Source organism: Nanorana parkeri, unplaced genomic scaffold (assembly GCF_000935625.1).
Source record: "Nanorana parkeri isolate BGI_ZX_2015 unplaced genomic scaffold, ASM93562v1 scaffold130, whole genome shotgun sequence".
Lineage (NCBI taxonomy): Eukaryota > Metazoa > Chordata > Amphibia > Anura > Dicroglossidae > Nanorana > Nanorana parkeri.
In genome coordinates, this window is record NW_017306398.1 from 1,156,380 (window position 1) to 1,170,503 (window position 14,124).

The window sequence follows — 14,124 nt, forward strand, 5'->3', positions numbered from 1 at the left end:
TGTCGGGGGGGGGGGGGGGGGGGAGTCTATGACAGCCAGTGAGTCCTGTAGGAGGCTGGGCGTCACACAGACAGGATGCGTGTCTGCTGCAATCCCCTACCAAAAAAATCTGAAGGCACATAGTGGTGGGAGGAGAGAAAATGAAAGAGCAGCAGAAGCCCATTGCATAGAAACAGGCGAGACTCGAGTTCTTCTTTAACTACAGATGTTACATCTGATTATATAAACAGGCAGGCCCTCAAATTACATATTTTAGAGAAATCAAAAAAGGATATTATACAAGGGTTCAGTTCTGACAGAAATTCTAACCCTTCCCCGAAAACCATAATAAAAAAGGTATTGGAGTTGGGCATTAAAGGATAAGTGCACTTGTCCTTTATGCCCCCTTCCTCTGACACAACCTAACCCAACCCTCCACTGATGCATACCTGCATAATGATGCATACACTTGATTGGATGACGGCAATTCTGCTGTTTACCTCCAGCAACGCAAGTCTTCACTGTCCTGGCTGACCATGTACATTAGTGTCCTATTGATTTGTAAAGGAATTTATCTGGCGTAGGGAGTGGAACACAGCCCCATAACAGTCCATGGGGCATGAATGCACAGAAGCGGCTAGGACAATAAGGCTTGCAACAATGGATACACACCAACAGCAGAATCGCCGTTATCAGATTGAGGTAAATATACATCTGCGGAGGGGGAGGGTGCGTTAGGTTGGGTCAGGGGGAAGGGTACAAAAAGGATAACTGCACTCTGAGTGCCCTTTCCTGTCCTGGCCTACTAATACCTGACAAATTAAGATTAAGAAGGTTCAATAGCAGCTCTACAGCAGCTAATCTGCGTGAGAACCGGCAAACAGATTTCCAGTCTGGAAATAATTAGAAGGAGATTTAATTAAAGGACTCCAAATCTAATTCACACGTCTACTAATACCGTTTATACCCTCCAGCATAGCAAAATAGACTGGATTTTGACATGCCAACAAAACCATCACACGGCACCAGGCAAATGACCACAAACATAAATATCACCATAGTTAAGACCTTAGAGAGCCAGTGATCCCAAAAGGGATACCCTATATGGCCAAATCTGTATGAAGCCCCCTCCAAGTGATTGAATTTAGATATTTATTTTTTTTCTAGTGAGGGGGCACTACAGCATACAAAGATGTTTGACAAAGACAATTGTGAACTTCCACGCTATCTCCCCTTATTGTGTACCAATTGAATATAACCCATAAACCTTTCAAATGAACAATAAAACAACCCAAAACACACCTATGTATGTATACCACCGTATATATCAAGTGTACACATAAAATACAATAAGTATGGTGCAAAAAATATTAAACAGTGTGAAATAATGTGTGACTCATTGATATTCAAGGTTATGCAAATTAATAAGTATAAATCATATATGTGAATAATGTGTACATCCATTAATATTGAGGGTAATCAAAATCCATATATAAAAATAAATATGAAATAACTAAAGCCCATATAAAATATATAAAGTACAAAACTTCATAGGAACTCAAGGGTCCTGCACGGAGCCCCGGCCTCAACCCTACTGAACATCTTTGGATTGAATTGGAAATCCTATTTGGGAGCCAGGTCTTCTTATCCAACGTCAGTTCCTGACCTCACAAATAGTCTTCTAGCTGAATGGACACAAATTCCCTCAGACACCCTCCAAACTCTTGTAGAAAGCCTTCCCAGAAGAGTGGAGACCGGTGTCACTGCAGGAGCAACTACATACATGCTGGCAAAGGGGGTTTTGTCAGGCCTATAACCTTTGTTTTCATGCATGAGCTGGCTTAGTAAATGATCCTGCATTGACTTCTGAACCGGCTCCTTTGTCTTTATGTTCCCAAGTCTTCAATAGGCACAGCATCCGAACTATAACTGAAGATGACGAAAAATAATCAAGTACATAAATTAAGCCGACAGTCGGCTCAGTTCCACTATTCCAGTGGGGCCCTAGCCTTCATCAGTGCCCCCAGGGGTTAAACACTTAAGACTTCCACTTAACTTATGCTCTTAAGAGTTTACATTACAGCAGGCGAACCTCACTGAGTGGTGATCCCTGTGAACACCGCATACAATATTAAAACGGGTCTCTGGCACGCAAATTGGTAATTTGTAAATTTTTGCTATGTCAGAGCCTGACTGGGCTTGCTTTCATTCTACTGAAGGACTTCCGGGCACCTCGAGAGCCACTCGAGTTTAAAATAGACTTATAATAATAATTCTGGGATCAAAACTAACTAACTATGGTCGTCTTAGAGAACATTGTTGGCAGCATCTAGAAAGCCTCATTTAGCTTTAAATGTTTTCTTGTACCAATATTGGAAATGTAACACACGTACAGTTCATGTATATAAACAGAGGCAGCACTGTTCTTTTATTAGGGCAATTTATTCCTTTAGACTTTACTGCTCCCATATTCCCAACCCCCACCTGTCAGGTCAGCCAAGATTGTCAACTAGTTCTCCCCTACCTAGCTGTAATGGGCTCAGCGTGAATCTGTGATTTGCCCACATAGGGGGCAATGAAAAGCAATCTGACTTTGGCTAGTAGTGTTTCGTCACCTTCAGCTGGAATTGTTCCGTTCTGTTAAGACATTTCATGGTTATGCGAGCCACTTCTTCAGGTCTTAAAACGTTTTAGAATAATACCTCAGCATTTATATCCACACAGGTAGCACAGACACCTTAATCCAAACACCATGGAACATGTAGATGTTGATTCTCCAAGAACAGGATACGAGGAATTGAATGCATCTATGACACCAAGGATGGGATTATGTAACTAGAACCAGGGGTGCCACAACTTTCACACCTCCCATTCTGTTCTTGGACAATTTTTCATTCACAATTGACTGAATTTTAGTGGCCAATCAAATTTGTGGATGGTAGATTTGTTTCTGGTGATTACTTTAGCTCTTATTTGAGATCCCCAGTAGCTCAAAAGCGGTTGAAAAGGACTAAAAAGTGCCGCGTACATGGCGAGCTTTTGGTTTCAATAATATCTTAGTCACTGGCCAAAAACAAGCAAAGCCCAGCAGGCGGTAGGAATTCACTGGTTGCATTCATAGAGGGGAATTTACTATGGCTGGAGCAGCTCTGCATGGCAACCAATCAGCTTCTAACTTTCATTTTCACAGCCTAACTGAACAAGCTAAAGATAGAAGCTGATTGGTTCCTATACACAGATGTGCCTCTGTCTGCTCTAGTTTTAGTAAATGTCCTCTTTTGCCAGGTGTATGGCCAGCTTTTGGCTTTAATAATACCTGAGCCACTGGCCCAAAGCAAGAAAGCCCAGCAGGTTGTCTGACTTCAATGGTTGCATACTTAGTTCCATGTAAGTGATTTACAATGTACCAAAGCCTAAGGATCATGTCAGCATTTGTCAATGGTAGCCTTGGCTTGTGGCAGGTTCTCTGTAAGAACCCAAATGCCACAGTAATACTAGAAGACACTCATGCACTATGAAAAGTCAGTGATTACAAAAAAAAAAGAACATAGGTACCCATGACGTGTCCTTCTGCGGTAGGCTGTTTGTCCATCTCCTGCATTAACTGCTGAGTCAGCATCTCCAGCTCTTCCACTTCCTTCATGTTTAGGCCAATTGAGCCAGCAGTCCTAATCTGCAAGAGAATAAATCTTTGGAATAATAGCCCCCCCTTCAACAATTCTTCTGCCCAATGATCCTCCTCTAGCCAACAACCACAAGAACACGCATGGTCACACACAATGGCACATCATGTTTATGTGTCCTGCAGATGGGTATGGTGAAATTATACAAAAAAATAATTCCTAACCTGGACTATAGGGGTCTACCGATGACATATATCTAAAGGCAAAAAACATTTTGTGGTTCTGGTTATTAGATAGAGTTGTAAATATTGAAAAAAAAGGTTGTCAGGTTTTTTTTTTTTCCCATTGGGAAAATTTCCCTAAACTTCCTGTCTCAGACACCAGAGGACGTGAGCAAATCTCTCAGAGGGGAAATCCTCTCTTACACAGTTGCCACTGGGACAAGTGTTCCATTTTTTCTTGTCCTGGTGACAAGTTAAAATTTGGGATTTTCCCGAGAACAATGGCCTATAGGACAAATGGAGAGCAATAATAATAATACACTTTAAACCCAAGAAAACATTCACCCAATTCAGCTAGTGTTATCTAGGTAGAGCAATCTGCAGTTGGATCCCCTAGCTTGACTTGACACCTGCTGCTGCATAAACATATACAATTTATTGGACAAGGTTTGCCCCTATTCACTTTAAAAGCATTTAAACGAAAGTTCCTTACAGGCTCCGAAGGTCTTTGCAGGCTTGGCTGAGGTCCTCTGGTTTGCACGCCATCTGACTGTGGTCTTGCCACCTGAAAATTTTCTTGGTGTGGTTTGGGACTAGGTGTCCCATTGGCTTTTATCACCCCGCTTTTCACACTCTCTTGTGGCACAAAATTCCTGCTGAGCTCCATCTGCGGGGCTGCAATCCTGACTTTTTCATCCGGCCTGGCTTTCTCAAGCACTTGAGGCTTTTCTCGTTGATTTGCATAGCTGAATCCCGGGGACCGCACAGATGACGGTACGGAGGACGCAGGAGGTTCGGAAATCACAGGCTGCGATGGTGGAAACTTTTGCTCTGGTCGTGGAGCCTCTGCGCTTGCCTCTGTGGGCCTGGGAGAAAATGTGTGAGGAGCAGAAGGCTGTGGAGTGAAGGTGTGAGGTGGGGCCGGTTTTGGAGAAAATGATGGTGCGCTTGGCTTCGGAGAGAAGGTCTGAGCCGGTGGAGGGTTAGCAGCAGGTGGTGAAGGGGAATACATGTGAGGAGCAGAGACTTTCGGTACAAATGGGGAAGCGGGCTTTGGAGCAACTGGTGCAGGAGCAGGGGGCTTAGGGGTGAAAGAAGCCGGGCCAGCAGGCTTGGGGGTAACTGAAGGAGGAGTTTTTGGAGTAAACATTAATGGGGCAGTGGGCTTGGAAGGAACTGGTGCAGGAGGTTTCGGTGCAGATACCACTGGAATGGGTGGAGCCGGAGGAGGTGGTGGAACCTGTGAACCAAGAGTAGAGTACTTTTGTAGACCTAAGTCATGTTTTAACGTAATTCATTCAGATTTTCACTATACATATATATTTTAGAAGGCATGTCTACTGGGAGGCATGCCTAAAAAAGAAAGCTGGTAATTCTGTGGGGCTGAAAAGGCAATTAGCCAATATAGAGGGTTTCTGTGTTCTTCCAATTCATGTGGTCCACAGAAAAAAGCAAAGCACTGACGGGGCTAAAGCAGAGAAGTTCCTGAAGTTTTCAACGCCGTCCATCTGCTACAGCCATTACAAGGAGTATGATTAATACAGAGAAAAAAAAAAATGAATGACCTCCTTGCCGAAACAAGAGGAGCAAGACTCTCCATGGCTGATCAGGGGAGAAGAACCATGACTTCTAACAAGAAGAATTCCAAGGAATGACTGAACTAGATGACAAGCTGGTGAACAATCCTTTGGAACTAAATTAGCATCACTTAAAGCTCCAACTCCGAGCACAGTAAACTCACCAGAGTTTAGGCAGTTATACCGGTCACTGGCTCAAAAGCAACCCTTAGTCATGAAAGCCTTCTTCTACATCAGGCAAATCTGCTCATTTACATGCCAGAGAAGTACAGCTCCCACTGTACTCCTAGCCCGCTTGGTCTCATACACTCCAGTGATACTGTTGTGTCTCCTGGCCATTCATAATTTGAAGCTTGGGTCTGTGGAGACAGAACCACACCATTGGGGTCTATGGGACTTGAAGCGCTTACATGCAAGATGACCGGAAGTACAGTGGGAGTTGTACTTCCCCAGCATGTGAGTAAAGAATTCACATCCAGTTATACATATATGCAGACGTTCTGAACAATTTTGTATTGTTTCCTTCCCACATTGGTTTTCAAACGGGATTTCACTCAAGGATCCAGACAGCCCACCAACCCCTGTGATGCCCTTCCACCTCAACGGCGAGACCCCATGACCACATCACCAGGAGTGTCCCACCACTGAACCAACACCGATCCTATCAGAAGAGATCACCACCATCGTGCCCTTTAATTGCATCACACGTGAGTGCCAAACACTGCCTTTACGTTCTAATGTAGAGGAAAGACTGTATGACGGGTGATTGTTTCTGAGGCAATAGAAGGTATAACTGCTGAATACCCGGTATGATTATTGTGCCCAGAGTTGGGCTTGAAGCATGAAGAATATGAAAAAAATGTACATATAATATATATAGTACTCAAGTGCAATATCTGAGGGGTTATTTACAACTTGTCCACCGCGCGTATAGCTGGACGAATGGTGTTTGCAGGACACTACAAGATGGCGTGGAGGAGCTTAGGAATTTTCCATGCTCCTCAGCACCATTTGATGGCAGCAGAGCATTTGCCCAGCTATATCCTGGGTTGAAGAGTTGTAACTCAGCCCCAAAGTATACATATAGCCCATTGGATAAATTAGGGAATCGTTACAAACCACTGTTAGGTTATTGCCTGCTGTCTGTATCCCACTGTGCTCTGACGCAATAGGAAATGAGAGGAAAGCTGATTGGCTGGCCGCTCTGTTCGGTCGAAGATTGTACGACCAGCTCCTTTGATCAGCTGATGGAGGGATGCCTGTGTTCTGTCAAAATCTCTGACCCGCCGAGATTGCCGACTGGTGACGTCACATCCGGTGGCTTGCCAGTAGCGGATTTAGACCAGATGGAGCTAGTGCGCCAGAGGTGCCAGTGTTAGAATCTACATTGGGTTATCGAGCACCCGTCACTGAGCGGCTTCACGATCCTCATCACGGGAGTTCGATAACTCGATAAGGATTCTGACAGCAGCATGGCTGGCGCATTGTGAAGCCGCACAGGTGCAGTGACAGGACTCAATGAGGATTCTGACAGGAGCACAAGTGGTGCACACGCACCAGCGCCATCAGGTCTAAATCTCCTACTGGCAAGTCACTGAACGTGACATGACTGGACGTGACATGCCCAGTCAGAGATCTTGACAAGTCGGAGCTTTCGACAGAACACCGGCCGAAAGGGTGCCGACAATGACACCCGCTGTGCGAATTTTGGCCGATTCATCAAGTACTGGATGAAGTTCGCACAGTGTATGGCCAGCTTTAAGCTTCTAAACAACCCAACAGAGAGCGATTTAACCTTGACAGTGGGCCTAACACTTCCATATTCTAACCACATCTAAAATTAGTTTTGCCTTTACATACATTAAAATAAAAGCAAAAAAAGAAGACATGCATCTAAAAATAAAAAAGGGGGAAGGAGACTTTAAAAAAAATGGCAATCCTATTTTAATCACTTATAAAACATGTAAATGAATCAATATAGTTACGAAAACACCAATTTGGTCCTTCATAAACAGGCTCCCATATTACCAGGACATGCCCGTACTGTGTATATCATCCAAATACTTTGATCAATGGAATGTTCCAAATAAATATAACAGTAAGTTTGGTAGAATAAAGAGAAGAGAGTCAGAAAATGTATGGTTGCCAGTCCTGATATAATTATTATTCATCGTGAGTGTAAAAATGCGCCGATACAGAGTACTGATACCAGTGCCGTGTGCCCAGATTATCAGAAAGTCGGGCGATGGATCATGAACTGTTGCCTGGCTTCCTGATTGCCTGTGAAGCCGATGTTCTAGCAAAAGAACACTGGCTTCACTTGCCGAGGCTGCCTTGCTTTCTGACCAATCTGGAAGCCGATAGGCGTTTAATGAGCGCCGTCCTGCTTCCTGATTGGTCAAGAAGCCAGGCTGCCTAGGAACAAGTGAAGCCAGCTTCCTAGCCAATCATGAAGCCGGGCAGCACGTCATGACCCGCCTCCCGGCTTTCTGAATGGCTAGGAAGCTGGCTTCAGTTGTTCCTAGGCAGCCTGGATTCCTGACCAATCAGGAAGCCGGATGGGGGGGGGGGGGGGGGAGGGGTCACTACGCGCCGCCCGCCTTCTGGATAGGTTAGCAAGCCAGGCTGTCTAGCAATAAGTGAAGCCAGCTTCCTAGCCAACCAAGAAGCTGGAAAGCGGGTCATAACCTACCACCCGGCTTACTGATTGAAAAGGAAGCCGGCTCCATGCTCCCTCAGCACTGCCAGTCAGGGGGAGATCTCCCTCTGACCAGAAGTTCCGGTATCGGAGGTAAGTATCAGAGCATTAGGGCAAGTATGACTTTTTTTACCTTAATGTATTCTGTGGTTAAAAAAAAAAATGCCCGTGCCTTTCTGTAACCCCCATTTCCCCTACATTAACTTGTGGTTCCTTGCCTCCTCCTCCTGGTTGGGGAAGATGTCCTCCATTCCCCGAACATCCTGGTTGTTGGGGTGGGCACTGAGGGCAGAGGAGCAATAGGCTCCTTCTGACGCCAGTCAGACTGTGGGAGCGGAGGGGGGCGTGGCTTGCCGGACACACACAGCTAGGTGCAGGCACAGCCATGAACATGTACACATGGGTGACTCCTCAGCAGACAGCTAGCTGATGGAGGCAGCCACACAGGGTTGAGGGCCCGTGGTAAGGGGACAACAAGAGAACCAGGGAAGAAAAAAAAGAAGTTTACAGTGAAATAAAGTGAATTATAAAAATAAAAATATGAAGGTTTAAATATCACTTTAAATCCTGAACTATAATATCTTTATTTCTTACTCTGATGATGAATACAAATTAAACTGGATTGCCAACCATTGGTCTACCGCTCCCTTCATTCTACCATACTCAGCGTTATCATTCCGGAGCACTCCTTTTCAGAACCATTGGATCTTACAGAGCAGACCTAACTATCTAATTATCTACCAAAATCTGGATCCAGCACTCTACCAACATGCAATGCAACATGCAACGCCAACTTCAAATGAAAGAACATAGAACAATTATAAAAGACAGATAAACTTTGATGACAATGAAATGCTCCATGAAAATGGGACCAACAAGGACGTGGAGGACATTGTTCTTCTGTATTGCCAGGGGCACCCAGCCATAAGAATAATGATCAAACCCCCCCGTTTCGTCGTCCTTACCTGGATATCGTTGGCTTCCTCCAATGGAGGTGGTGATGGGAACGATTCCTCTGCGGGGGGCGGGAAGGGCTCGGCAAACTCAGGAGGCGGAGGAGGGGGGAAACTAGACGTCGGGGAGCCGAGAATATCATCACTGAAGGAGGGTGGAGGAGGCGGGAAACACACGGTGGGGCTCAAGACGGAGTCATCACTGGGAGGGGGAGGCGGCAGGATAAATTCTAAAAGGAGAAAAAGAGCAACTAATGAGGCAAAAAAGAAGAGCAAAATAAAGGACTTCTATGAGGAATGGAGGTACGTTTATACATTCAAATAAATATCAATTCAATAGAATTACTTTAATAAGACAGAATTACTATGATTGTGAATACTTACCACTCCCACTGCCCGTACTGCGAAAAGCTAGATCGCTCCCCCAAAGTCTGTTCGGAAACTGACCCTTCAAGGACAGTCAATCTCCTGGGACACCCGCTGTGCTAAGTGGTTCCTCCCGCTGACCACTTCATCCCTTCTATGTCTTATAGTGACATAGGGGTTGGCAGAAGGAACCATAGCGCACAGCAAGGGACCCAGGACATCAACATTCCAAGGATTTCAAAAAATTGAGAGGGGTGTAGTGATGGTGAAGGTAGCAGGGAACTGACATATTTCATTAAGCCCGATGCCATCCACTTGGTCACCCCATGAAATCCTTGAAATTGTGAAAGACAGATGCCTGGGACCTCCTCCTCTGACACATTTCACCGAAAATAAAACATAAATCACAGAGACTCTTATGATGAAGTCCAATTTTTGGTGAAATGTGTTAAAGGATGAGGTCCCAGGTGGGGTTTCTCGTGGTCTGTTCTTACAATCAAGTTCTGCTTACAAGGATTCCCATAGTGTGCCACCAGCTTCTTCCTGTTGGATCTGCAAATAGCTTGGGCCAAGACTGAGCCCGTCTGGTTCAAGCACCCGACACCAGCTGCCTTATTTTTAAATAAGTAAACCTGCCAAATGCAACTGGCACAAACGCTGGGGAAACCTTTTGCTTGCATGGCAGCACTCTCAAAATACTAGAAAATGATCAGCTGCTCCCAAGCTTTGTATACTGAGGCTCTCCCTCGACTGGCCAGTTGTCAAAACCAGGCAGGGATTTGTCCTCAGCACAAGTTTTCCATAGATCAAAGAGAGAGAAGCTTCCGGCATATCGTGGGAATCCTTGCAAGTGAAACTTTTTAAGACAACATGAACCTAACCTGGGACCTCCTCCTTTAACACTTTTTATCATAAATTGGGCGTAATCATGGAGACTCTACAATTAAGCCCAGTTTTGGGTAGAACCTGTCAAAGGAGGAGGTTCCAGGTGGGGACCTCCTCCTGTTGTCAATCCTTAAAATAAAAAAGTTTTACTTACACAGATTCCCATAATGTTCCACCATCTTCCTCTTGGTTCTACAGATAGCTTGGGCCAAGGATGAGGCCCTGTCTGGTTTTGGTATCCGTCGAGCCAAGGCAAAGCTTGGGCCAAGGACGAGGCCCTGTCTGGTTTTGGTATCCGTCGAGCCAAGGGAAAGCTTGGGCCAAGGACGAGGCCCTGTCTGGTTTTGGTATTCATCGAGCCAAGGGAAAGCTTGGGCCAAGGACGAGGCCCTGTCTGGTTTTGGTACTCCGTCGAGCCAGGGGAAAGCTTGGGCAAAGGCCCTGTCTGGTTTTGGTATCCATCGAGCCAAGGGAAAGCTTGGGCCAAAGACGAGGCCCTGCCTGGTATTGGCACCCGTCGAGCCAAGGAAAAGCTTGGGCCAAGGACGAGGCCCTGCCTGGTTTTGACACCCTTCGAGCCAAGGGAAAGCCTCAACATACAGAGCTTAGGAGCAGCTGATATTTTTTTTAGCATTTTGCAAGTAGGCAAAAAGGTTTCTGCAGCATTTGCGCCGGTTGCATTCGGCAGGTTCCATTATTCAAAAACGAGGTCCATCAACGGTTGTCGCCCGGCATACACATCGTTACAGGAAGTTAGGGACTGCAGATACGAGAACATCACCACATTGGTGCCATGTCTATGTGAACCCAAGAACATTGGCCGTGGAGGAATTATTGACTGGAGAGTCAGAACACCCAACAGATGAAATCAGCCAGCGCTGGAGATTCCGGCATCAATATCTCTTTTCTCGCTGCCAACCCATGGCTTCTGAAGATGGACCAAAAGCCACCATCAGATGACCACATGTCTACCTTCAGATGTCCACCACCAGCTCGAGATTCTGATTTCACCCCAAGCAGCCGTGCCGATGACTTCTCTGTGGTTCTGCTAAGGGTTAACGTAGTCAACCACAATACGTAATAAGTGTTTCAGAGACACGCAACTGAAATCAGCTTCCTACACATAACTCCTCCGGGGAAAACATTCAGTAAACAGATACAATGTCACGAACAATCCTCTACCTTGGAACACTGGAAGAAGAGCTGACACAGGGGGACTGGATTTTTCTCTGCTGCAGACCGGCAAGTGTTACCTACAGGTCTTCTCCCCACCTGGTTTGTGACTGGACGGTAAAGGAGAAGCAGCACACTGATGAGGTCACCCCCCCTAGTTTGAGCTCTGCTGTACAGACCTCATGCTAGGGATGCTACTTTCACTGCTTGCATTATAAAAGATACACTATATTACCAAAAGTATTGGGACGCCTTTACATGCACATGAACTTTAATGGCATCCCAGTCTTGGTCCGTAGGGTTCAGTGTTGGGTTGACTCCACATTTTGGCGCTTTAACAGCTTCAACTCTTCTGTGAAGGCGTCCACAAGGTTTAGGAGTGTGTCTATGGGAATGTTGGACCATTTGTGAGGTCAGGACTCTGTGCAGGCCAGTCAAGTTCCTCCACCCCAAACTCCCCCATCCATGTCTTTATGGACCTTGCTTTGTGCACTGGTGCGCAGTCATGTTGGAACAGGAAGGGGCCAACCCCAAACTCCTCCCACAACGTTGGGAGCAGGAAATTGTCCAAAACCACCAAACCCAGACACGTCCATTCGATTGCCAGACAGAGAAGCATGATTGGCCACTCCAGAGAACACGTCTCCACTTCTCTAGAGTCCAGTGGTGGCGTGCTTTACACCACGGCTTCCCACGCTTTGCATTGCACTTGGTGTTGTACGGCTTGGATGCAGCTGCTCGACCATGGAAACCCATTCCATTAAACTCTCTATGCACTGTTGTGCCAATCTGAAGGCCACACGAAGTTTGGAGGTCTGTAGCTATTGACTCTGCAGACAGGTGGTGACTTCTGCGCACTTCAGCATGCGCTGACCCCGCTCTGTCTTTTTAAGTGGCTTACCACTTCCTGGCTGAGTTGCTGCTGTTCCCAGTTGCTTCCACTTTGTTATAATACCAGTAACAGGTGACCGCGGTATATTTTAGTAGCCAGGAAATGTCACGGAACACCTGAATCCAATGATTTGGAGGGGGAGGGGCCAATACTTTTGGTAATATAGTGTACATTTATTGAGGAATAATGAATCCAGAGCTACAATTTGTGTCTTTTATATCAGCTCGGAGTTCAGCTTTAATACCGGGACTTTCAGAGAAGCCTTTCCACGCCAGTTAGCAGGTCTTTATTGAGTCTTCAGAATGTGCGAGGCGGCGAATTCACGGGAGAATTCCTCAGACAGCAAAGTTCACGAAAGGCGCAAATAACGTGAACAATTCAGTCCACGGCTCGGAAGCTGCGGGAGATCGCGGCAACGTTTTGCCAAAATTGATACATCATTATCTTGACTTTGTTTACTTTCTAGGACGATGACCGCGCCGCTCGACCAAACAAAGGCGGGCTTGACGTGACAGCAACCGCAGCACGCGATTTATGATGGTTACGGCTGTTACTGGAAGGCTCCTCATGTGGAAGTCGCCGGCGTTTCCGCTTTAATGGCCCTTTTAATTTCCCTGTTTAGCTTTCTCCAGGAGACGATGAATCTTAATTATCCGGCTGCGCGGCTTCCCGATCCCCTGATTACAGTATTACGGTCATAATACGCCGAGCGCGTGCGGCTAAACCGCCATTTAGGCGAGCAGTCGGACGTCATGCGGACAACGTAACTGCCTTCAGCGTGGGGCTGGCTGCAAGTCTCATCTACATTACACTAGAACAGGATGGGCAGCCTTGGCTGTTGTGGAACTACAAGTCCCATGAGGTATTGCAAGACCCTGACAGCCACAGGCATGACTCCCAGGGGCAGATGCATGATGGAATTTGTAGTTCATCACAGCTGGAGTGCCGAGGCTGCTACCCCTCTGCCATAAGGCAAAAATCAATGGTAACGAGTAATTAAGCGTCTTCCATACGGAGAAATGAATGCGCATTCTCAGTGAGGACGCATATTGACTGCACGGTAAAGTTTAAACTTTTTGGTTTTGTATAGGGTAGGAAATGGTTAAAATCAATTTTTTTTTTAATTTTTTTTTTTTTTAAATTTCTGTTTACTTAAATTTCTCTCTACTTCCTGTACCAGAGGCACAACAGCCGTGCACAACAGTAGGTGCTTCAGCACCTACAAACACTGATGAAGGTGGTATTTTCTGTCCCCCCGAAACGCGTTTGGATAAAAGACTGTCACAGATCCAACATTTATGAGAATAAATTTCTTTTCTGGACAATTAATTCTCGGTGTGGCTGTTGGATATCCTTTGACGTGAAGATTCTGCCAACTCAGGATCCAGAAACCACAAATCACCATACCAAGGAGGATAGCAGTAGGGTTCCAGTGCTGTTCCTCCTGTGTCCCCCATTGGCCTCATTTTTTCCACTGTGGTCACACAACAACTGAACGGCCCCCAAGGGCCCATCCCCTCGCTGCTATGACAAGAATTTCTTCAGCCAAGTCAGAGACATTTCAGGAAGCGCGGCCCCTCCCAAGGCAAACAGGTGTCAGGAACAAGAGAAGTATATAGAATCGGAATGTTTGCAGCTTGTAAAAGGAACAGGTGACATTTAAAGGGAGCACAACACCTGTGTCAGGAGCCTCTGATGGAAGCTGTTGGCCAAACAACGAGATTCTGCAGAGCTGAAATATTTTTGGTTGAGCTAAT

At 45.9% G+C, this 14,124-nt stretch overlaps 1 protein-coding gene across 2 annotated transcripts in view; it reads right to left on the reverse strand.

Moving 5' to 3' along the window:
* Positions 1–14,124, reverse strand: part of ZYX (zyxin) — a 32,918-nt gene that overhangs the window by 6,266 nt on the left and 12,528 nt on the right. For both annotated transcript variants that reach the window (XM_018553835.1, XM_018553834.1), the window contains exons 3-5: positions 9,064–9,281; positions 4,317–5,063; positions 3,535–3,652 (exon numbers count right to left, since the gene is read on the reverse strand). In XM_018553835.1, the coding sequence (XP_018409337.1) occupies positions 3,535–3,652; positions 4,317–5,063; positions 9,064–9,281 (1,083 nt within the window). The remainder of the gene's footprint in view (positions 1–3,534; positions 3,653–4,316; positions 5,064–9,063; positions 9,282–14,124) is intronic.